This window comes from Dipteris shenzhenensis, chromosome 17 (genome assembly GCF_047967505.1).
Source record: "Dipteris shenzhenensis isolate YYH24624 ecotype China chromosome 17, Dip_SZ_1.0, whole genome shotgun sequence".
NCBI classification, from domain to species: Eukaryota; Viridiplantae; Streptophyta; class Polypodiopsida; order Gleicheniales; family Dipteridaceae; genus Dipteris; species Dipteris shenzhenensis.
In genome coordinates, this window is record NC_141612.1 from 22,218,586 (window position 1) to 22,244,503 (window position 25,918).

Genomic DNA, 25,918 nt, shown 5'->3' on the forward strand with positions numbered 1-25,918 from the left:
AAGCTGGAAACTCAATGATGGGCTTGGGAAACAATCACAGTAGAGAGAGAGTGGGAGTAGAGGTGAGAGAGAGGAAACACAGCACTAGGGGCCAGAAATAAGGGCTGGCCCCCTCTCTACCCCCCGCTCAGCCCCCCCGCTACCCCCGCTCAGCCCTCCGCTACCCTATGCTAAACCCCCCCGCTCAGCCCTCCGCTACCCCTCCGCCACTCTCGCTCAGCCCCCCCGCTAAGCCGCCGCTACCCTCTGCTACCCCCCCGCTCAGCCCTCCGCCACCCTCCGCTACCCCCCCCGCTACCCCTCGCTCAGCCCTCCCTGGGCGCTGCTGCAGCTACCCGCACCCCCCTTCTCGCTCCTCGCTCCCGCTCAGCCCCCCGCTCCCCTCAGCCACCCCTCGCTCCCCTCAGCCCGCTCAGCCCCCCGCCCCTCGCTCCCGCTCAGCCCCCCTTCTCGCTACCCGCACCCCCCCTTCTCGCTCCCCGCTACCCCCTCACTCAGCCACCAGCCACCTCCCTCCCTCCTTTTCCGCTCATCCACCGCGCCCCCCCCCCCCCCCCCCCCCTTCCCCCTTCTTCTTTGCTCCCCTCGCCACTTTTTTTTTTTCTTTCTTTTGGGGAAAAAAAAAAAGGAAACCACAACCACCTTTATAATTAAAAAATAAAATAAAATAAAAATCCTCGCCATCTTAGCCTCTCCTCCTTCTCCACCTCTTGGCTGCCTCTGCACTTCAGGCTTCCGCACTACCTCTCCACCACCTCGCACTGGACGTGCCTCCCATTATGGGGGGGGGAACCGGTGCTCCCGCTCCCAGCTGAACATTAACACTAAGATCTGCACCTGCACCCCAAGAGAATGGGGGACAAAGCCAAGAAAGACGAAAACAACAACAAAAAAAAGCAAACGACACAACTGAATTTGGAGGATGTGAACACACGTTACAACCGAAGTGGACTCGGGGTAAACATCAAGGCAAAGGTAGGACCCGCGTCAGCTTCTTTAGCATCTATCTCTACCTCAACCTCAACCTCAACTCCCGCTACAGTGTCAGTTTCGTTTTCAGCTCCAACCTCAGCTCCCTCTATCTCTATCTCTACTTCGACTTCAGTCTCTCCTTTAGGCCCAGCTCTAGTTCCAGTCTCAGCTCCATCTACATCTACGATCAGTGACCTACTCATGCCCATGGTGCCGGTTGTTGTTCCCTTTCCCTCTTCTCCTGTTACAGCTCTTGCACAGCTTATGACACCTACTTCGGAGGTGTCATACATTGTGCCGCATTACGCTTCACTCTCCCCTCTCCCTCTCAGTCAACCCACCCTCCCACACCCCGTTGGGGCTGCTTATCCATTCCACTGTCATCTCCGTTCCTCACTCAGCCACTGTCCAGTTTTCGGACTCAGTCCCACTCTTTCATGCCACAGTCACCACAGTTTCAGCATGGACATGGGTGGACTGACACGCCAGAGGCCCGTGAGACCCTACTCACGGAGATACATAATTTTCGTGAGCGTGAGATGGAGCTAGCTCGCTTCGCACGGGAGCAGATCCGCTTCAACCAGGAGCAGAGCCGCATCATACAGGAGCAAGCTAGGGCCATTCGGGAGCAGGCGGGTCTTATTCAGGGACTCAGACAGGATATCATGCAGCTCCGACAGGAGGTCACAGCCATACACACTGCCCCAGGAAGTACCCCGGTGGTCGAGGCACAGATTGCGAGCATGCAATCTGCTATTGAGGAGACTTCCAGATGGGTTGACGTGGCCAAACGGGAACCCGCAAGGGTCACCGTTTCGGCTACCCTCATGGAGCAGCAACAGAGAGCCAGTAAGGCTCTCAACATCAGAGTACGCGGGATCCCACGCATTGAGGCTACACCGATGGTAGATGCGATTGCGTTCGTGACCGCTACCCTGGGTGTGGTTGAGCACATGATAGAGAGGGCATGGCGGGTAGGGAGAGATCCCAACCGAGAGCAACCCCTGATCATACGATTTCATGACACTCAGGCACGACTTTCAGCTCTACGACGCAGGTCGGTCCTTCGAGATCAGCCAGCGATCTCTATGGATGAGGACCTCACACCTCTACAGGTTGAGGAGAGGCGCTCTTTGCTGCAGCAGCGGGATCAAGCCCGAAAGGAGGGGAAGTGGGCAGTGGTACGAGAGGGACGACTTCTTACAGGCCCCCGTAGGACACCTGTCCCCTCCCCTACGTAGGGAAGCGGGGCCTATGAGACTCAGATATCCGAGACCCTGTCGTGCACCATTTGGAGCTGTAATGGTACCTTATGGTCAGAACCAGGGAACTTCTCGGAATCCTATACAGGCCGCGACATAGTCTTCTATACAGAGACACATCAGAGTCCAGAGCGCCCTCTCCCAATAGTCAGCAGATATACATGGGAGTCTGCCTACAGAGATGAGACGAGGGGTACAAGAGGAGTTCGAGGTTCAGGTGGAGTTGCAGTCCTTTTCAGATCCACACTTCGGGGGATCATTTCAGTAGAGCAGAGAGATACACATTCCAGATTTCTTTGGATCCGGATACGACACATGGATAGCCAGGATCTGTTTGTCGCAGTTTGCTACTTCCCTCCGAAGACCTCCCACTTTGCCAGAGATATTCGAGGTGATGATGAGACATCCCCATTTGTTGCCCTTTATCAGTCCATCGTTGACTTTTCTAGCCGCGGAGAAGTCCTTCTAGTGGGGGACTTCAACGCGAGGACAAGGACCCGTCAGGTACCACTTCTTGATTTCAGAGATGATTCCACTCTACTGGCAGACGTTGACCTTGAGGAGGCAGGTATGCTACGGGTTTCGGCTGACAGGCGAGGTCCACTCTCATCCTATGGGCAGGCCCTATTAGACCTAGGCAGAATACATGATCTGATTATCTATAATGGTCTTGACAGATGGCCCGCTTCAGGTGGTTACATGCTTTCCACATGGGGGGGGCTCCAGTGTTGTTGATTACATCATGGGATCCCCTGTCTTCACATCTCGCATTACTAACTTCACTGGTACGGAGGAAGAAACTAGACTTCGTTCGTCAAAACGAGGAGGAGCTACTGAACATTTTGTTTAGTAACAACTCTAAGGACTTCTGGCGGAGATTTCTAGAAGGACGGTCCCCTTCGCCACTCACTGACACCCAGATCTGGTTTGATTATGCATGCACACTTTATGACATCCCAAATCAGCCAGTCCCTAGCCTCTTACACATGTCTCGTCCCACATCCTACACCCTCTTCACTAGAGGAGGGGTAAAGGATGCTGTAATGAAACTTCATAATGGCCGAGCGAAGGATCATGAGGGACTATGCACTGAGTTCATTGCATATGGGATTAACCTCCTAGCCCCGATCTTAGCAAAGCTTTTTAATGAAGCGTTTTGTTTGGGATTTCCACACACTTGGACCATTAACACTATCTCACCCATCCATAAGGCAGGGGATCCCATGAGCCAGGAGAACTACAGGACCATTATGATTGGACATGTCATGTCCAAGATTTATGCATCAGTACTTGACTCCGAGGTTAGCAGACTTGCAGAGTGTCGAGGACTCAGAGCAGCAGGACAGGCCGGATTTCGGCGCGATCATGGAACCATGGACCACATTCTGACGCTTAGATGTATCATTGAGGAGGCGAGGTCACGGAAGTAGAGGGTTTATTGTTGCTTTGTGGATTTTCGCAAGGCATTTGACATGGTCGCGAGAGCCCGCCTCATACGGCACCTACAGGACTTGGGTTATGACCAGGAGATCATTTGGGCTGTCATGGCACTTTACGAGAGAGTTTCTGGCAGAGTTTGGGTAGGATCCGGGTGGACAGACGAGAGCATGAGTACCATCGGGGTCAAATAAGGGTGTCCTTTATCGCCTACCTTGTTTGGCCTCTACATTGAGAGCTTGAGACAGTGATGCAGACACAGGGGGGTGTAGGTTGCTCTCTTGCAGGCACGCTGATCCAGATTTTGCTCTATGCAGATGACGTGGCTCTCTTGTCTTCCTCAGCAGAGGGGCTTCAGAGACACTAGATACACTATAGTCCTTTTGTGAGTCTCATGATTTGAAGGTCAACTTGCGTAAAACCAAGGTCATGATCTTCAATACATCTTGAGCCATCATGCGTCAGGAGCAGTTCACATTTGCGGAGTCATCTGTTGAGATAGTTTCATCATACACTTATCTTGGGGTTATCTTCTCCGGGGACCAAGCTTCACTATGAGACCCGCGATGCAGGCATGCTTGAGTAGAGGGTATGCCTCATTGGTCAGGCTAGAGAGACAGTGCTTCCGCTCACACTTTCATGATCCACGCACCAAGGGTTTGCTTTTTGACTCCTTGGCTTGCCCAGTGGGGATGTACGGCAGTCCTTGTTGGGGGCCAGACTTGTCGGATACAGAGTGGGCCCGTGTGGAGCGGCTACAGGTTCTCATGCTATCACGGATGATTCGTGGTAAGTCATCCGTTCCTCACCAGATCATTCAGGTTGAGTTTGGGTCACCCCCTTTACAGCTAGATGCTGCATTTCAGGTCATCACATATCTGTACCGAGTTAGGGAATATGGGGATTATACCTCGGGGCGTAGTAGGCTACCATGGATAGCTTTATCCTCTTTTATGGCACTTGCAGCAGGAGGAGATCAGAGGTGCTGGTATGCACGTATAGAGAGATGGTTTGAGCGACTGGGGCTCCACATGGATAGACTACCTCGCTTCCAGTATAGCATGGATGCTCCGTTCTCTCCCCTCTTATCACACGAGGTAAACCAGGTTATCCGTGAGGATCTACTACTGCTACACACTTTTCGGACCTGGTTGGAACCGAGTGAACTCCCAGTGAAGCTTAGCTTCTATAGAGATCACTTCTTACATATCACAGCGGAGGGTTTCATTGACCCACCAGGATACACACAGATTCACCTACCCCACTCGATGAGGATCTCTCTTGGGCAGTTCCAGGTCTCTTCACACAGACTTCGCATCGAGAGCGGCAGAGTAGAGCGACTACCCAGGGAGCGGCACATATGCACACTATGTGACATACAGGAGGTTGAGACAGAGGAGCATTTCATCTTTAGGTGTCCTGTGTACTACGAGATTCGAGGACGTTTCCACTGCCTCTTCAGAGATAGTTATGGGATTTTAGCCCATTTCCTCTCCTACCCAGACCAGCGGTGTTTGGTAGGTTTCATTCATGAGGCACTTAGACACCGCAAGAGGATACTCCGAACACGAAGATAGGAGCGGACTTCTTCCTCGGTTGATCCCTCTCAGAGCTCTTTCACGGAGTTCTTTCAGCTCTTCAGAGATAGTTATGGGATTTTAGCCCATTTCCTCTCTTACCCAGACCAGCGGTGTTTGGCAGGTTTCATTCATGAGGCACTTAGACACCGCGAGAGGATACTCCAAGCACGGAGACAAGAGCAGACTTCTTCCTCGGTTGATCCCTCTCAGAGCTCTATCACGGAGTTCTTTCGGCTAAATCACATGGACCCCAACGAGACGAGGCCTCGACATGACCGTGACGTGGAGCCCGTGACCCGACAACTCAAACAGAGGGTCGACACACAGATCACACTTGGAGACATCCCCTCCTTGTTTAGAGTTGGAGCCCGACCGACGGGGGCCACAGTAGCCCTGGTTAGACGCAGAGCTACGACCAGGAGACGTGCCAGGACCACACCTCTGAGTGGCCGACATCACTCTATTGCCGACTTCATGCCTCCATTGCCTCATCCATCCTGATATCTTGCTGTTGCTAGGGACGATGATGATATTGATGATGATGCTGAGATTGATATATAGTCGACCGTCGACATGACTATGTTGTACTTAGAAGCCATTCTACATTTTTGCATTTTTTGCATTTTGCATTTTGCATTGGTATGGATGCTCGTTTAGTAGCTCCACTACCACAGCTCGTTGTATCAGGATTTTCAGAGTCTCATAGACCCATCGGTCTTCCGAAGACTTTAATAAACTTTCTTTCTTTCTTTCTTTCTAGATCTTTATTGCAATAGAAATCTGATGTACAAGGTGGCTCACAAGGAAGCTATAGGCTGAGTACAAAATCTCAACATGAACTGAGAGCTGAGAGGCTTATAATCTATCAACTAGGCCAGGCAACTAGAAAGCATGTGCTTTCCAAAAGTTGGCCTGCTTTCTTGCCTAGAATAGGCAGCTTTCTCCAAAAGCAAGCACTCTCATGGGCTTTCTCCATAAAGTGGGGTGCCTTTAATGCTTTTGGCTCAAGTGTCCGAACTTGAGAAAATGCTGTCTGGAGGTCTCCAACATACGGGTCAGCCGCAAAAATCTCACATGGTATCAGAGCCTTGAGACCCAAGGAGCGGAGGGTGTGCTGAGGCAACACACAGAGAGGAGGAGTAGGGTGCTGTTTGGAGGTGTCTTTGAGGGGGAGCGTGTGTGAGGAGTGGACTGTTCGGGTGACCAGCGAAGGGTGACTTTGAAGGGGTATTTCAGATTAGAGAGGAGGTGTTCCCATGGAATGGATAGCGAGGTGTAAAGGTAACTTGGGCTGTCAGCCCCTACATCCTCTTCCCCAGCCCTCTCCTTTCTTCAACCCTCTATTCCCTTCTATTTCATCCATCTTCTGTTTCAGTTCAGCTTCCTCTTCACTCCGACATGTTGACTTTGTCCGAGATGGCAAAGAAAAGACTAGAATTCCAGTGTTGCCCACGTTCCCAGTTGACCGGCAGTTGGATGGGCTCAATTACGGTGTCTGGCGGGTGATGATGGAGTTTGTGTTACAGTCGTACGACCTGGCAGATTTAATCTTAATAGGTGTTGCCTGACCAGATCCCCTAGCGAAGGACCTTGGCATCGTAGAGCAGGAGGTTGAGACCTTGTCTGAGCTTTGGGAACGTGTTAATGCCAGGGTAAGATCATTTATATTTCTTAATTATACTCCTCAAGTGATTAATCACGTGAAGCACATGACAGTGGCCAAAAGTATATGGAAGCATTTGGCATCCATGTATAACCGAACCTCTCTCATGAAGAGGGTCTCATTGGAGGTCCAGATGAGGTTGTTGGATCCCAAGAAGTCTTCATCGATGTGGGACCACATCAACAAGTTACAGGAACTTCAGCAAGAGATCCTTCAAGCGGGGAAGCAGATTTTATCAGAGGACATGGCCATTACTCTACTATCCCAGTTATCCTCTCAGTACAGGGCCTTCTATTCATCCTTGATTACCAGTGGTAGGGTGAATGAGTTGACCTGGGAGGAGTTGGTCCTTCGTCGATCATACCTATGACAGTCAGCCTGAGGCTTTGACAGCTGATCAAAAAGGAAGAAAGCAATTGACAGTTGAGGAACGAGAAGCTCTCAAGGCATCCCGTACATGTAACCAATGTGGCCAGAAAGGTTATTATTGGCGTCACTATCCTCAAAAGAATGTAGAGGGGTCCAGTAACGAGGTGACCAATAGTGTGATTGTTGCAACCACATATATTCCAGTCTTCTAGTAGCACGGGGCAGGCGTTGCCAGCAAGCTTTTCGGATCCAGATGGAGGAATTCTTGCTTGTTTGTGGCAGCTGGACCTGTCGATCAGGTGCACCAAGCAGGCAGTCATTTATCGAGACAAGATTTCAGGCATGACCTCGAGCCACAAGGAGTTGATCCCGTTGACTCAGGTGGCAGTATGTTACGAGTTTATATTTTTATTTGGATGTTATGACTTTGCAGATCCAGAGGGGGTCTCCTAGTGTTCTGCTGTAGCTATTGTCGGATGTTGTTGGAGATCCGGATGGGTCAGTAGATTGCCTGTGCGGGAACCTAGACACAGTTGGTTGATCCTTGTGAGCTGTTATATGCATGTTGCCATTGGAGCACTGAAGTTCATCAATTTGGCGACAGTGTATCAGTTTGGACTTGGGAGGGGGCTATCTAGCTCTGCGATGCCGGTGCCCATGCAAGGAAGTAGACCTTGCACCGGAGGTAGTATCAGTTGGATTATTGTTCCAGGATCCTTTGTTGGAGTCATTTACCAATACCAGCAATTGGATTGTTGTACTAGATGACCCAATGTACCAGTACCAAGACCACAGCAGTGTACCTAGCACCGTGGCCTGGGAGCAACAGTTCCAAGTTTGCAGTGATTGTGTTGAAGTGGTTCGCGCCAAGAAGGCTTCTTTGACAGTACCTATGGCGGTCTTCAGCAGTGGAGTATCACGCGATGGATTCCTCTAGTTGTTCCAGCGGCACACCCAGCTCCTTGTTGTCTTTGTTCCATCCAGGAGCTGGGAGGGGGTGTTAGAGGACAACATCTTCTGATGTCACTTATAGAGAGAGGGCCTTGCTTGTGGGTGTGCCCTCCCAGTGAGTGAGGATAACGTAGAGTATGAGGGCATGTGTTGTGCGTGTTCCCGCCCCCTGTGAGAGTAGGTTATGGTGGCTGTCCAGTGCCTCATGCGTTGCCATGGAGGCTATGGTGGTTCCCAGGCAGGGTACGGAGGTGTGTGGCAGGTATGCCTTGTGGGGCTGCCCTTTAGGTGCCTATTAGAGCCCTCTTTATAGGGTCGTAGACAACCCTATAGGTGGTGGCGTTCCATAGGCTGCATGGGGTTGGCCTCTTTCATGAGCTGGTCCGTGCCCTAGGAGGCTGGCCGACTAGGGGAGGTTGGGCTATATATTCATTTTATTATTTCTTTGCAGGGCCTAGGAGAGGAGCAGAGCCAGCCCAGTTGTGCACTTGAGGAGCAGGGTAGTGGAGCAGTTCATCCACTCCCTTGTGCTCCCTTCCACTTGGTTGTTGAGTCGTTTGTTCTGAGCTCTCGAGCAGCCTGTTGGTTCCGAGGTTTTCCCCCAGTTGTAGTGGGGTTTTCTCCAAAGATCACTTGTAGTTCTCCTGTGCCTTTCTCAGTCTGGTGTGTGTGTGAGGCATGCTCTCTCTCTCTCTCTCTCTCTCTCTCTCTCTCTCTCTCTCCCCCCCCGTGTTCATTTCCACTGCACTTCTCACAATATCTTAGCTAGAGTGTAAGAAATCCTAGATTTACTATATTTAGAACTGTGCTAAGGAACAGAAAAGAGACTGAGATAACAGAGAGCAAAGGAATAACTGTATTGCTTGAATGTCTGTAGGGTGGATGTGATTGTGTCATCCATACAATTTGGCCTCTCTTATATAGAGAGTGAAGAGTCACACATGAAAAGGTGTGTACTCCAAAGGGTATGTGCATGAAGAGGTGTGTACCCCTTGTGAAGGGTGTGACCCTTGATGAGAGGGTACATTACAATAGGAATGTCTCTTCATTAGAATGTCTCTTGTGAAGGGTTATGCCTCATTAGGAAGTGTCCCGTCGAAAGGGCAAGTGTCCCGTCGAAAGGTCATACCCTTCCACAAGTGTCCATTCATTAAACCAGCCATAAGTCTAGAAAAAGAAAGGAATACGTCACAGATCGTGACATCCCCTCCCACTCAAAAGAAGACCCTGGTGGAGATAATGAACCGATGTAGAAAATATCATGGTAGATTCTGAAAATACTGCTGTAAAAGATCAGGGTACTGCTGTAAGTCTTCATCAGACTGCCAAGTAGCGTCGGAGTCGTCCAGATCTCGCCAAAGAACAAGGAATTCCGTGATAAGTCGATGTCGAGTCTCTCGTTGTCGATGGTCCAGAATACGCTCAGGAATAAGGAGAACATAATCGTCTTCGATTTCTGGGACATAATCACCTACAGGAGGAACTGCTTCATCGCCTGGAATGTACGTCTTTAGCCAAGAAATATGAAATGTTGGATGGATTTTACCCCATGATGGTGGTAATTCCAATTTATAACTTAAAGGTGAATTTTTCTTGACGATCCGGAAAGGTCCATAGTATCTTGGTCGCAACTTAGGAAACACAGACTTAACCGTCTTATAGCGATGTGGGGCTACAAATAATAGCACCATGTCACCAGTGTTAAATTCCAGGTGGCGTCTATGTTTGTTGGCAGACCGTTGATACCGCTCTTGCGCTTTTCGCATATGATCCCTGACTTGCAGTAGAATGTCTTGCATTTCTTGAACCAGTTGATCAGCGAGGGCCACTCGATGTTGAAGTACAAAATTTGTTGGTACAATCGGAGTGTGTCCATAAGCTGCTTGGAATGGAGTCATGCTGATGGCACTATGGAAAGAGTTATTATAAGCAAACTCGAGGAGTGGTAGATACTCTTCCCAGGTTGCGAGGCGTGACTGAACATAATGTCGAAGCATTTCTTCCAGAACTTGGTTGACTCTTTCAGTGTGGCCATCTGATTCTGGGTGGTAAGCTGAACTGAACAGTAGAGTAGTACCCAAAGATTCGAACAGTGAAATCCAAAAGTGACTGGTAAACTTAGGATCTCTGTCGGATATGATATTCTTGGGTAATCCATGGTGTCGGAAGATGTGTTGTATAAAGAGTTTGGCTATGTCCGGGGCCTGTGCACTGCTTTTGCAAGCAACAAAGTGTGCCATTTTGGACAAGCGATCAACAATTACCATAATCTGAGTGTTACCTCTGGAGGATCGTGGTAGTGTTGTAATGAAATCCATGGAAATACTTTCCCACCTTTCAGTTGGAACTGGAAGAGGCTGAAGAAGTCCTGTTGGAAGTCGTCGACTTGCTTTCATTTGTTGACAGGATAAGCAAGATGTAACCATGTTGATGACATCTCTTTTCATCTGAGGCCAGTAGTATGTTGCACTGAGTAACCGATAAGTCTTATTGATGCCTGGATGGGCAGCATAAGGAACTACATGATGCTCTTTTAACAAAAGACGTCGAACATCCTTGTCATGTGGTACACAGACGCGATCTTGATAATACAGAAGGTCGTCCGTATAAGAATAGGATGAGAAAATCTTTTGTTCGGAAGTCGAAGGTTGATCTTTGGAAAGAACCTGTACTGCGGTGCCGAAGTCTTTATCATTGAAATACTTTCCTTTGAATGAGTTCGGAACATCCACAGATAATGTAGAGATTACCATGGCTGATGCTAGAGGTAACCTGCTGAGAGCATCTGCAACTACATTGCGTAGTCCTGGTATGTACTCAATGGTCATGTGAAAGTTGGCCAAAAACTCAACCCAGCGTGCTTGTCGAGCATTCATGACTGGCTGAGTAAAGATGTACTTTAAAGAGTGATGGTCTGTTTTGACCACAGAGTCGGCACCCATGAGATAATGTTTCCAAGAGCGATAAGCATGGACAACAGCAAGAAACTCCTTATCATATACCGGATATCGGGTTTGGATATCAGAATGTTTATGGCTGTCAAAAGCAATAACTTTGCCTTCTTTCATCAAGACTGCTCCTGTAGCGATGTCGGAAGCGTCGGTCATGACCTCAAATGGAAGATTTGGGTCAGCAATAGCCATAACTGGTGTGGTAGTGAGTGCTTGCTTGAGTTGTTGGAAACTATACTCTGTTTCGGGAAGCCACTGAAAAATTGCTGTGCTTTTCAATAATTCGGACATAGGAGCTGCGATTTCGGAAAACTGATAGACCTTTGTATGGTAGAAGTTTGCCAATCCGAGAAAAGAGCGGACATCATGAACATTCTTAGGAGTAGGCCAGTTTCGGATTACCTCGACCTTCTTGGGATCCACAGAGATACCTTGAGCTGAAATAACATGTCCCAAATATTCAAGTTGGGTCTTGAAGAACTCACTCTTCTCAATGTTGATGTAGAGAGAATTTGCACGGAGAACTTCAAAAACTTGGTGTAGATGTTGTTTGTGCTCATGTAGTGATCTGCTGAAAACGAGGATGTCATCGAGGTAAACGATGACGAACTTATCGAGGAAAGGCCTGAAGATGTCGTTCATTAATGTCATGAATGTGGCCGGGGCATTGTTTAACCCAAAAGGCATGACCAAACATTCATAGTGTCCATACTTTGTTTGAAAAGCTGTCTTGTACTCATCGCCTTCTCGTATACGAATTTGATGATAACCTGAACGAAGATCAATCTTGGAGAAGTGTGTTGCATGTAGAAGTTGATCGAAAAGGTCATCAATGCGAGGCAATGGATACTTGTTTTTGATAGGGAGCTTGTTGAGGGCTCGATAGTCGATGCAGAGGCGCATAGACTTGTTCTTTTTTTCCACAAGTAGTACAGGAGATCCGAAAGGGCTGCGACTGGGCCGAATGTGACCTTTGTCGAGTAGCTCGGTGACCTGTCTTTGGATTTCTTCATTTTTAGTGTGGGAAACCCGATAAGGAGGCTTCGATGGTGGATTACTGCCGGGAATAAGTTCGATTGGGTGATCCACTGGTCGTCGAGGTGGTAACTGCTTTGGCAATTCCTGTGGAAAAAGATCCAGGTAGGGCTGGAAAAAAGGTTGGTTGAGGTATTCAGGAGGATCCTTAGCTGGTGTCTCCTCGACTGCCGTAACCAACAGAAGTGAAGTCTTTGCTTGGCGTTTACGAACCCACTTCTTTACTTGTAGGGCAGAGGCAACTGGGGTTGAAGGAGAGTCCCTAGAACCAGTTAGCTCAATAAGTTTTCCCTGGTGGACAAACTGGATAGTATGGCTGCGAAAGCTGATTGATGGATCATAGTCGTAGAGCCATTGTTGTCCGAGTATGACATCGTACCGAGAAAGAGGCATAATGTCGAAGTTTAACTTGTCCGTATAATGTTGAATGCGAAAAGACAAGTTTTTAATCCTGGTGTTGCGCAAGAAAGTTGTTCCATTTGCGAGTTCAATTTGATAGTCCACGAGACTAGGACTAGTGGTCAACCGAAGTTTATCGACCACAGAACTGGCTAGGAAATTATGAGAACAGCCACTGTCGATGAGGATGGTGACCGTTGTTCCACGAATCGATCCTTGAACACAAAGTACTTGAGTGGCCAGGGAAGGTTCAGGGTTGCTGGCAAGGCTCAGGTGGATGGTATTTGCCATTCGAACAGCTTTGCCTTTCTTGTCTTGTGCTGAGGTAGCATCTTCTTTTTGGGAAGTGCTAGGTTCCATATTAGAATGTTGCTTTGGTCGCTTGGGACAATCGAACCATCTATGGTCGCCTGTACAGATGGTACAAAGTCCTTTTGAGCTGGAGTTGTTCTTCTTGTCAGTGGCCGCACCTTTATGTTGGGGCTGTCGGTAATGACTTTGTGAAGAAGAAGAAACACGATCCTTGGGGGAGTGCTTCTGTTGGAATCCAGCAAATGATTTCTGAGGCTTCTGGGGATCTTGAGACTGTCGCTGATCTTGATTACCGAAGTTTTTGCGAAACCTGGTGTTATCTTGAGGGCGAGCACCTTTGGCCATAGGAGAGTTCTGTGTGCGATTAGCACTCTGCTTCCCTGTGTTGAGGAAATCTGTAATGCGCTCTGCGTAAGCAATAGCGCCATCTGTGGTGGTGATATTGGCTTTAAGAACATCAATGCGTAACGAGGGTTGTAGGCCTGAGATGAAAGCATGAAGGCGATCATCCTCAGTTAAACCATCAATCTCTAGCACCAATGTGGTGAACTGAGAGATATAAGAAGACAGGGAACCCGTTTGCTCCAACTGTCGAAGTTTTGATCGTGCTTGGAAGTCCGCATTGGCAGGTACAAACTGCTTACGGAGCACGTGTTCAAAACGTTCCCAAGTTAACACACTTTTTCCGTCCTTTAAGCGTCTTTGCCACCATAGAAATGCTGTATCCTTCAGGAGGGAGGCTGCCAAGGCGATCTTTTTGCCTTCCGTGAGGTCAACAGTGTCAAAATACATGCGCATTTTAGCAAGCCATTGGTCAACAGTTCGGCGATTACGTTGACCAGTGTAGGCTTCCGGAAGTTTGACGTCAAGTCGCTTTGTTTTGGAAGCTTGAAGTAATCGGTAGAGAGTACGCAGTTCAGTATTTTCTACCTCTAGTGGGAAAGAGTCCGCATCGTCGTCGGGTTGCGTCACGTCGTCCTCTGTATGTGCTGGACTTCGAGAATCTTGGAGTTGTTGAACTTTTAGAACCAGGTCGGAGATGCTGTCCTGAAGCTGAGATATTTGAAGTTGCAATAGAGATTCACTTTGGGTGTTGCCTTCAGGGGTCTTTTTGGGACTTGATTCTTTAATCTCGGGAGAGGCTTCACGCGAGCGGTGCGACATGTCGGAATTCCCTGTAAGAAAAGCGCGAACTTGCGCTCTAGTTTGGACCATTCCTGGAAGAGGATTCGGGCTGCTCCCTGAGGTTGCTCATATTGGAGGGGGCAGGCGAGGCAGGATGGAACCACCCGTGGAAATTTGGTAAGGGAGGTCCTGTCGGAGGTAACACGGGAGATTCTGAGAAAGGTGTTACTGCTCGTGATAAGACAGGGGTGGGTAGCAGAGTCCACGGATCTGAAAAAGGGTAAGGAGCTGCTGTCGGAAGACGAGGATATCCAGGGGAGGGAGTGCCTTCAGGATGTAAATACTGACTTGGAGAAGGTACACCCTGTAGAGGAGGATATCGGGGAGCTGAAGGAGGTGGAGAGTACCCTGGGGATGCCGAAGGTGAAGGGTAAAACTCTCTCCAAAAATGAACAGCAAACTCCTGAGGAATATCGTGTTCCGGATATCTTCGTGTCTCGTGGAACACAACCTGTACTGTGCTGAGGAAATAATGTAACTGAGGTGCCTCACGCAGAAGGTAGAGGATGTGATCCAAGTCACTCGGAGGGCACGTGACACAGAAGACCCAAGATGCAAAGGCTCCAAAATGGGCTGGCTGTGCAATTTGAACACGATATTGTGTAGTAGCAGGTGCCTGAGGTGTCCTTGAATGGCCGGGTGAATTACCAGGGGTTTCCATGCTTTAATGTGGATTCTTTCATTTGCTGTAATTTGTTAAAGAGAATCCGTAAAAAGCAGATTGGAAAGACTCCACCTGGCAATACTTTAATCTGCCAAGTTATTGCGTAGAAGAAGGCTGCAAATCGTTGTCCGGAGGTCCATGTTGCAGTGTTTTGCGAGGAGTGCTCGAGGCTGGTCTGGTCCGGGCTGTCAACGGACTGTCTTCATTGCGAGAAATGTGGCAACTGGTGCTGAATTGGCAGGGTGTAAATGGCGAAACAAGGAGAGGGCAGCAGACTGTCAGGAAAACTGGTATCCAGGGCTGTAAATGAGGAGTGGACTGTCAGCGAACATCGCGAGGCAAGGGCTGGCTGGCAGCGCAAATGACGAAAGAGGGCCGGGCAGCGTAGGCTGAAGGATCTGTACTGTCCGTACAGCGGTTACGGGCCAGGCTGTACGGCCTGTACGGCAGGCTGTACGGCCTGTACGGACTTCCTGCGCAGGGAAGTACGGCTGGCTGCGAAGAGGCGCAGGATGAGACGACCGAAATGGCGCAGGAGGGTACGGCCGTGATGACGCAGGTTTGGTCGCTGATGGCAGGTACGGACTTCCGTACGGCTGACGTAGGCTATTGCGCAGGCTGGCTGATCAGGAAATCGTACGTTGCAGTTTGTGGGCTGAATGCTGCGACGATTCGTTGGGCTGCCTATTGGGTTATTTGCCCCAAATTAATTTGGGGGTTAAGTTAACCCTAGGGTAGTTAGGGTAAACCTAGGGGTAGGGGATGGGTTTGATTTTTGTCCCTTTTTTACCCCTCTAGGTACCCTTTTGTAGGTACTTGGGCCTAGGAGGTGTGCCTATTCGAAGGGGTGTGACCCTTGGAATAGGTGCACCTGTTCATGAGGGAATGTGTCCCTATTGTTAAAAGGGGTGCGACCCTGCATGAATAGGTATGTCCCTTTGCCCACGATGGGGTATGTCCCATGAGTGAGGAGTCGAGACTCGTCACCAAAAGGTGTGTCCCATGGTGGAAAAGGCGCGTCCCTTGGTTTTGGGACAGCCCAAGCACCTTAAAGGACACGATTTTGGTCGTGTCCATTCACATCAACTTGTGATGTGAGGGAGATGGAGAGGCCAGGATGACTTTAGGCGTTTAAAAATTTTATGCTCATCCTCTCCATCTCTTCCATGCACTATGTGCACGGATATCCTTCTAGCGGCAAAAGTGTATCAGATCAGCGCTAGAAGGTGGGGGGCATTTCCTACAGGCAGGAGCGAGTTTTGCTCTGATACCACTGTAAGAAATCCTAGATTTACTATATTTAGAACTGTGCTAAGGAACAGAAAAGAGACTGAGATAGCAGAGAGCAAAGGAATAACTGTATTGCTTGAATGTCTGTAGGGTGGATGTGATTGTGTCATCCATACAATTTGGCCTCTCTTATATAGAGAGTGAAGAGTCACACATGAAAAGGTGTGTACTCCAAAGGGTATGTGCATGAAGAGGTGTGTACCCCTTGTGAAGGGTGTGACCCTTGATGAGAGGGTACATTACAATAGGAATGTCTCTTCATTAGAATGTCTCTTGTGAAGGGTTATGCCTCATTAGGAAGTGTCCCGTCGAAAGGGCAAGTGTCCCGTCGAAAGGTCATACCCTTCCACAAGTGTCCATTCATTAAACCATCCATAAGTCTAGAAAAAGAAAGGAATACGTCACAGATCGTGACATAGAGTGTGACCAATCATAAGAGTGCGGTAGTTCCCAGTGTCCATGGGATCACCTACCTTGTGTATCGGTAATATGGTGGTGGTGTTGGAGGTAAGCGGGAAGCCATGGCATACGGCATGGTTGAACAACTGTGCTAGGACTGGGGTCAAGACCTCCTGTCCACGCGTAAAGTGCTCAGTGCGTATTCCCTCATGATCTGGTGATCTCTGGTTATGAAGCCGAAGAAGGGCAGCCTGTATATTCTGTGCAGTAAACAAGTGACACGTAGTGGGTCTGGGCATAGAGGACATATCAAGTGGTGTCTGACCCGTGACATCATAGAGAGAGCATGCATATGTATGCCAAACTGTTGATCTGTGATGGGGATGGGCGAGTTCCCCTTCGACAAGAGCCCCCATCCCGTAGTAGGATCTCCTCCGCCAAAGGATCCGATCACCTCATCCATCCTGTGTATGAGGAAAGCCCTCTTCTTACACCATGTCACTCGACGTGAGATCCGTTGTGCCTCTGGTGAAGTCAAATGTCCGAACGCTCACTCACGTGTGAGGTGGGTTCTCATCTCTCTGCACTCATCGTCAAACCCGAGAGAGAGAGAGAGAGAGAGAGAGAGAGAGAGAGAGAGAGAGAGAGAGAGAGAGAGAGAATATAGACTCAACTCTCCCAAATGAACAACTGCCACTTGTCAGGATTCTAACTTCTTTCTAGTTACATGCATGGTATGGCAACTTTTGGAGCCTTCCAAGCCCATGGTAATATACTAAGGTGAGCTCCTCCTTGTAGGTAGCCTTAGCCCCTTAAAAAATAGGGCAATTTACCCTTTGCAACAATGAAATGTAGCACACAACCATGGCACCCATCAATTGCTAGCTCTTGCATGCAAAATAAGACCTTGGACTAGGCCTAGTCTCTATGGGCGTCCCCACCATGCAAAATAATGCACACATTAATTCTCTGGTTGACCATAACTATGGGCTTTGACCAATAGTCAAGGCTCCTTAATTATAATCAAATCTCTCCAACTGGGTCAGAATATCTTGGTTGACTAGAGTCAACCTTCCGTGGCGGAAGCCAAGCCTCCTTGACCGAAGTCAAGCCTCATTAATCGGAGTCAATGTCTTGTCCAAATAGAAAAACTCTTTGACCATAGTAAAATGAAGGAAGAACTCTTTGATCACTGGCCAAATAAAAGGTCAACTTTATATTGCTATGGAAGTTTCGTGACTACGATGATTGTAGGGAAGAGGCAGCTCTAGTAATGTTTGAGGAGCTGGTACCATTGCTTTTGCAGCAAGAAGCTCAAGAGAGGAAATACGATGCCCGATGATAAAGCTCTTATAGCTCAGGACAAGAGCAAAGGCAAGGGTAAGGGTAAGCCCGGCGAAGGCAAGTCCAAGAAAGACAAGTTTGATGATGGAGCATACTCTTTAGATGAAGAAAACAAGAAGAAGAGGAACAAAGAAAAGAAGTGCTTTGATTGTAATGAGCAAGGACATTTTGCAAAGGATTGCAGAAAGAAGGCTGATCAGAAGAAGAAGGGGGCCAGCTTAGAGTTAGAGGTGTCAAAAGCTAATGTGGTGGTCACAAAAGAGCTTTTCTTGGTGACATCTCTTGGTGTTGCTGAGTTAAAGTATACAGACCCCGCTGTTACGGTAAGGATGTCTGACCATTGAGAGATGGTTAGATGAGGAGTCAAAAACCTTTGGTGAAGGACAGCATTGAGAGCCTAGAGCCATCTAGATGCTTGGCTGGTATTGCTGACACAGAGGTGGATTCTTTGACCAGAGCCAGATGGATGCTGACTTAGAGGGGGCATCACATGACTACATGTGTATGCTGATGGCCCAGGTAATTTGGAGGTATGCTTGGGATTTGATTTGTAGAACTTGCCTGATGGAGGATGGGTTGAAACAGACCCTGAGAGCATGGTGCCTGGAAGACTCCGGTTTGTTCACCCATAATGAGGGGGACAGTTGGAGGATGTTGGTACCTGGATTGCACGAGTTCGAAGGCGGGTACGTGACTGAAGGAGGTGGTGCCATCTGGTGTTGCTAAAGATGGACCTGTGTACCAGGGTGGTGTGCTCCGGACCTAGTGGAGCAGGAGCCACTGGATGAAAAGCCAAGAAGCGACATCGACACCGAAACGTTCCAAAGGGCTATGACATGGGAGCTACTGCAGTATCTTCATCGACGGGTTGGCATCGGGCCAAGATATGTCGGTGAGACCCCGGGTGTTGGAAATGGTGTGGTCACCTCCCCCTCCCCATTTGTAAGGCCCCATATGAGGAGAGCGGGGGGGGGTGAACCAAAGTGTGATATGGCTGCCACATGGGCAGCACCTTGTATTACTGTTTTGCTTTACAGTGAACTGAATCATCAGCCTTACCCAACTAGGGCCTAGGTTGACAAAACGAAATGGTACTCTTTTTCAATACCCTTGCCCAACAAGGGCTTAGAGTTTTGTGAATAGGACAACTGTGCAATTTATTGGGTAGTCACATTCAGTCGAGGGCTAGTCTGAGGGAGTTTTGTTGCAGAAGTGATCTGTAGTAGAGTCTGCAGGGCAAGTTGTACCATAGTGAAGCATTTGTTGTAAACCTTTGTCAGGCCAGAGTTTTATGGTCACAGTAGATCCCTGTCACAAGAAACTGATGGCTTGAGCAAAAGGGGTCGTTGTAGCAATTGAGCAGGGCAGAAATGGACTCTAATTAGCTCGCAATCCTGAGGGCTGGCCTGTCATGAAAGAGGGGGATCACATATAGGGTTGATCTAGATGCAACCTGCAGCAGCAAATGGCAGTGGCAGCAGCAGCAGCAGCAGCAGCAGCAGCAGTAAACCCTCCAAACTGAATCACGATTTGGGTCTTGGTTGGCTGGTTGTTGAAGGGCTGTAGCAGTGCAGGTGGGTGGCAGGAACTTCCCCAAAACTGGCGAATCTGCAGCAGCAGCTCATGGGGAAGCCTCAGCAAGGCTTGGAGAGGAGGAAAACAAGGCAACAGGGTTGCAGCAGGGCAAGAGCTGGAATCCCCAACTCTAGAGCCGATGATGAGTGGGCTGGAGGGCGGCTTCTTTTATAGAGGAGGGAAGGGGTTGAGGTGGTCCAAGGCCCCATACACTTGTCCCACATGGCAAGTGACAGAGATTTTTTGTTTGTTGGAGGAGACTTGAACAACTTGTAGTTCAAAGAGGACAAGATCGGGGGGACCACCCACTGAGTTGCAAATCCCTCGCTACGCTTAATTGTTAGGGACCACATGTTCGAGCCTCTTTCTGTAAGAACGTGCCTTAGTTGAGAACATGTGTTTTGGGAGCATGAGGCTGTCCATTGACCACGCAACAAGGGCTCTTTGCAACTCCTGCCATAAAATCAAGTGTTGCGGTTATTGATGTTACCGATCGTGAAAACCGTACACGTTCCAACTCACTATGTCCAACTAATGGAGATGATGGGGGGGTTGGCAAACAAGGCCTTCTGATGGCTGGAAGCTTGTGTGGCCACTTTTGAGTTAGTGGACTTTGCTGGGGGGGTTTAGATGGGAAGTAGTCCAGATCCTTGCAGCGCCGCGCAAGGGGTATCACTCGCTCCAAGCCCACCTTGAAGTCCTAAGATAGTAGGAAAGAGGTTGAGATTCCCTATGTATTTGCACACTGGTTCAATGGCCAATGCGACACCCAGCTGAGCTCCTTGCTCTTCTCTAAATGGATCATGTAGTTACAACCACATTTCTCACCGAAGAAAGTAACCTAAAAGGTGGCGCTATGACCATGGCTACCACAATTCCGGACCTGTCCATCATCTCCACCATCCGGACCTTGACTTGAGGTCAAAGACAACTAGAGTCCACTACTCATCTCCTGTGACCATAAAGTTGAAACCCTAGAATATTCGGGCGGAGCTCCCCACTGCTCCAACGATCGCCCCCTTTACGGGCTGCAAGATCAGTACTAAGATCTCCAGGACAGCCATAGTGTAATCCTCCCGTATCTCTTTGTAGTTTCGAGGCCCTAGGTGCGAGAACTCACATGGGAGTGGCTATCGTGTAAGCTTAAGTAGTGGGACCGAGTCTGGGGAGGGCACTGGGCTTGGATTTGGTCGACACAAGCTCGAAGAAGCTTGGGCAGGAGAGGGAGGGGGATGTTGAAGGAACCTGAGCTTGCGAGGTGGGCTCAAGAGGTGGGGGGGCGGGGAGTGGTGAGGCCTAGAAGGACGATGGGGGACAAGGATGATCATAGACGGCGGGAGAGGAGTTGAGGCTGATGAAGAGGATTAAGGGTGGAGAGGTGGGCTAGTTTGCTGATGGCGAAGGGAGGGGGGATCCGGAATAGTTGACGAGATAGGAGCAAGGAAGGTGGAGACCAGGCCAGGGGGGATGGGGGGTGGTTTGGGGCGGTGGCAAGGGGGATGATTGAAAGGGTAGGACCTGCACTTGTGTTGGTGGGACGTGCCCTAGTGTCTCAAGGCACACCTTTGGTGGAAGATCGAAGCAGTCCATCTCTAGGAAAACTGGTCGCTTGGGGTGTGGCATCTCGAAGAAGAGCCCTCTAGTTGAGACTTGCCCGCTTCCGCATGTGGGCTAGTCTCCTCTAGTTTCAAGATGCACGGTTGCTGACTTTCTTGCCCTCCACTCTAGTCCAAACCCCCTCTAAAGGGGTGATCCGAGGGGTTTTCAATTGAGGCGGCCGTGGTTCTCATAGGATGGGGGGCGGGTCCTTCCCCCTTGCCCTCCTACAATTGGTTTGTGGGGCCCTTGGGTGAGAGGAGGGATGGCGCTCACCTAGCGTGGGCACGCGCTAGCCAAGTGGCCCCTCTGTTGTGCAATGTAGGCATGGCCTTGGTAGACTTGAAACCTAGACCCGTTGTCTGAAGACACTTCCCACTAGGGTCAGTAGGAGTACGTCTTGTGGTAGGGTATTTGGGTTTGTCTACAATCAACTGCACCTTCGAGACTCCATTGTTTGAGAGTACCTAACCTATTGGGGTTGGTGTCTCATATACTATGCCGAAATAGGTCCTGATAGAAGACAAAATGGATCTTTAATCCTTGGGGGGCCCCAGCAAGCATTGCGTCATCTCCATATCATCCATTGTGAAACCGTGGTACCAAGGGAAGAAAACTTAATGATGTCCAAGATAAGCTAGGCCTTGCTTTACCAGGGCCTAAACGTAGTGTGGAAAAACCCCCTACCTGTAGATGGTGACATCTTGGATGTGGTCACTCTTACGATCACATAAGGCTGAACTGAGCCCCTAGTTATATTGCACAGTTCGGTGTACCTAGGCCCCTGACCTTAGATACCTCTAGTTTGTGCCATTCACCCTCATCGATGACGTTGGCGTTGGGTCCCTTTGACCATATACATAAAGCACAATGCTGATATTTACAATAGTCGGTCCTCTAAAGGGAAAATGCACAGGTCGTCATGTTACCTCAGCTTAGCTTAACATTCCTTCCCTCTTCAGGCATTAGCATCCTCGTTGATGAAATCCGGGAATGCTTTGCGCATTTGGTATCTCAGCTTGAGGATAACAGTCACCTTCCAGGACTAAACTCACCCACCCTTACCCAATCGCGAACTCATCATCGTGTGGGAGTAAGGCCAGCACCACTACTTGATCCTAACGGGAGCGAATAGCTTTATGCACCTATTATTTGTCCTTTGGGAAGACTCCAGAGGGAGACTCGGATGGCTGAGGGTGTCGAGGATGCTGCTGTGTGAGCCCCTCTTGGACAGACCAAAAGGTCACCTTCTGAATCCCTACCTTGTTGTCAAACAAAACAAATGCCTGCTAGCAAGTGAAAGACCAGGGAAAGGAAAAGGAATTGGGGGGTCTGGGGAGAGAGAAAAAGAAAAGAGAGAGGGTAAAAAGTTGCCGACTTGCGGATGTTGAGCCTTGTGCATTGCGAAAGCTGTTTGCACATTGAGGGGAATCCCCTAGAATTGGCAAAAATAGGGTGCTGGAAGCAGCTCTAAAAAGGGCATCAAATGCCCTTATCTAGCTGCCAGAAAACCGTCAAGATGGGCAAGGGGTTTGCAAGGCCAAGGGTAGACAGAGTGGAAGGGGGCAAGAGCTCCTCGTGAGAAGGAAGCAGCAGAATACGGCCCAAAAACGTGCTGAAATCAAGCCAAAGTGGGCTGGTAGAGGAGAGGAAAGGGTGTGAGCAGGAACAGAGGGGCAGAAAAGTGAGGGTGGGGGTTAGTAGGGAGAAGGCAGAGGTATGCAGCAGTGCTGCTACTGTGTTGGGCTTATGCTTACCATTTCCCCAGCTGCCAGAGTTTCACTTACATTAGTTGTTTGGTGGATTTCAATGATGCCAACATATACAGAGGTTGTGTGGTGGAATGTCTCTTTTTCTTCATAGGCTCATGGTTCTTTACTATATTAATCCATGATGCATTCTCCTTGACTATGGCATCTATTGTTTGTTGGATTTTCCAACCTTCCTTGCAGCTTGCTTTTGGGCTTCCTGGTCCAAGCCGTCCTAGACCATTGATAGGGAAGCTTGATTTTGCTGCTCTTGGTAGGTTTTCTAGTACTACACAAGTCACCCAAGTTGTGCATCCTTTTGAAGCATAAGCTTGGGCCAAGAAGTCGTTTTAAGATTCTACTATGAGCTTTAAAGGAGTAATATTACTCCCTTTAGAGTTCTTTAGCTGTGTACTGATATTGAAACTAATGGCGTCTATGCTTCTTCATCACTTGTCATTTTCATTAGCCTTTTGTCTTTGTGTACACAAGCACTACACAAACTAGAATACAAGGAGCCAAAGTTTGAAAAATCTTCTTGCTGACATTGGCAAGCAATAAGAAAACAACTAGATGCATCATATGGATGTGTGATTTTCGTGCCAATGGATAGAAGCAAGGGTGTGGAATAATCATGCACCACTTATTTTTCATGTGGGACAGCTTTTGGTGAGGTTGCCTTGTTCACTGACTTGCACTACCAGACGGCGTTTCTCCCACGAGGATTTTCGGAAGGCTACTGATCTGAATCCTGTTTTATTTTGGGTTTTATAGACCGTGTTGTTGTTGATATGGATGATGGAAACAATCAATGAATTATGAACGTCTCTGAATCATTTGTCTACTCCTTTTCTGCTTGACTAGTTTTGCTCTCCTTTGTCATCACATGTTGGATGTTTCTGTCTAGAGCTTTTTGGTTCCTCTTATGCTTTTGCTATGTTGTACTGATCGGTACGCATAAAACAGATTATGTGTAGTGCCCGTGGAGAAACTCTTTTTGAGTGGTCTGGCTTTTCAAAAGATGAAGTCAAGTTGTTGAATGCATGCTAGTGAGCTCACATGCCCTTTCTTTTGGCAGGTCCGAGCTGTTGTAGTTGGATATCCCAATGTTGGGAAGTCGTCACTTATAAACAGGTTGCTCAAGCGCAGAAAGTGTGAAGCAGCCCCAAGACCAGGAGTAACTCGCGAGCTGAAGTACTTTCAATTTCTCCTTCTTCTCACTCAATTGAGTGTCGTTAACCTTGGTTTTCTTTGACATTGGTTTTCTCTAACATTAAGTGTTTGTAAATGGGCATAATATTCAGAATATTAGTTCATAACATATACACTAGATAAAAGAGAGAGAATTGATTTGAGCATGTGAAAAATATGGGGCCTTCAGACTCTTCCGAGCGCTAACCTCCCCAATTCCTTGCTTTCCAGCCTCCTTGCCTCTCTCATTTATGGACTGTTGGTTGGCTTGAGCTTTGATGTGGCAAAGATGCCTGTAGGTTTTCTAGGAAGTGGACCAGGTCTTGTGTCGAAAGTGTTCTTGGAAGCTATATAACACTTTCAATCCTCCTAGTATCCTCCTCTCCACATGCATTCCATTTGTAGTTGTCCGTGAAATCCAGCCCTAGATATTTGTGTGTGTTCCCTATCTCCAGGGGCTCTCCTTCGAAGGTGACATCCACCTGTTTATTATGTGTCCCAATCACCATTATTTTTGTTTTATCTATATTGACTTGTATCCCCTGCATAGATAAGCATTAGCAAAGCATATCTTGCAATTTGCACACCCTCCCTGCTGTGTATTCTCATCCACTCTTCCAAATAATCAATAAAGAGACCAAAAGTGTTGGTGAGAGGGGGACATCCTTGCTTCACCCCTATATCACTACTTTTGACAGCTTCCCCGTTAGAGCATGATCCATCTACCAGCGGTTGTGCTAGCTCTGCTAAAACTCTCTCATGGAGTTGATATGTTGCTTCTATGAGTTCTAGAGGGACTTGAAGTTTTCTAGCTTTTCCCATAATTTGCTACGTGGAACTGTATTGAAGACTTTTTTGAAATCAACAAAGCAACAATAGACAACCTCTTTCTTATGTTTGGCTCCTTTTGCTGCAGCTCTAATGGCCACTAAGCGATCAACCATCAAGTGTTTAGGGCAAAAACCTGCTTGGGATTGTGCTTTGACCCCTTGCTCCTCTGCCCATTTGCTGATTTTTTTGCTCAAGGATAGTGCCATATAGCTTTGCCCTTAAGTTCCTCACCATAATTGTTCGATAATTCTTTGCCATATTGCTATCAGCTCCCTTATGTATGGATTGGTACAATCCTACTGAGCTGCCATTTTGGGGGAACCCTTCTTTTAGAGCCATATTCATAAGCCCAGTAAGCATTCTCTGTCTTCTTACCTCCCCATGTCAACATTTCTGCTACTAGCCCTCACGTGTCTGGAGCATTCCCATTAGATAGCTTTTTCAGGCCTTTACTCACGTCGTCCTCAGTTATTAATTGCTTTTGATGCTTTGATAGTGTAACTGTGTTTGATTTTCTCTTCCCCATCTCTCTTTTAAGGCTTTTGACAAACCATATCATTTGTTCCCATTATGCTTTCCTCTCTTATGTTTGTTTCCATGCAATTTTTGAAAGAACTTCCTGGGATTTTGTTTCAGCTCCTCAAAGCTCTCAAGCTGCTTTCTCTTGAGAAATATTCTTTTCATATTCCTTACTATATGTTTGTATGTGCGTGCTTTGCCTTCTTTCTCTGCTATGTCTGTTGTTTTACAAGCTCTATTTGCATCTAAAAATCCTGGTATACCAATGATTACATGGCATTCTCGCACTCCTCCCCTTGCTTTTAGTGAAGCACTTTTGGGCTGTTGCCAGCAGCATATCTATTTTGTACTTGCTCATATCTTGACATGTAGATGGCCTCTGTCCAATGTGCCATTGCTGGCTCTATCTCCCTTCCGTGTATATGTGCCTTTCTGTAATCCATTCTGAACCTGGGATGTGTAATAATTTTTATTAGAGCATTATTTGTCCCCATTATGCCTATGGACATTGCCCTGTGGTCAGACTCAGGATACTCTTCCCCAAGTTTGATAAATTCAATCATGTGTTTTGCATGCGGGTTTGTGATCACATAGTCAATTACGCTTGATCTTGGATCTGTCTTGCATGTGTTGCCCTCCGTGTTC

At 48.3% G+C, this 25,918-nt stretch overlaps 1 protein-coding gene across 1 annotated transcript in view; it reads left to right on the forward strand.

Moving 5' to 3' along the window:
* EMB3129 (GTP-binding family protein) overlaps positions 1-25,918 on the forward strand; it is a 59,997-nt gene that overhangs the window by 19,459 nt on the left and 14,620 nt on the right. Inside the window, exon 7 of the mRNA XM_087388339.1 lies at positions 23,811-23,926. Coding sequence (XP_087244465.1) covers positions 23,811-23,926 — 116 coding nt within the window. The remainder of the gene's footprint in view (positions 1-23,810; positions 23,927-25,918) is intronic.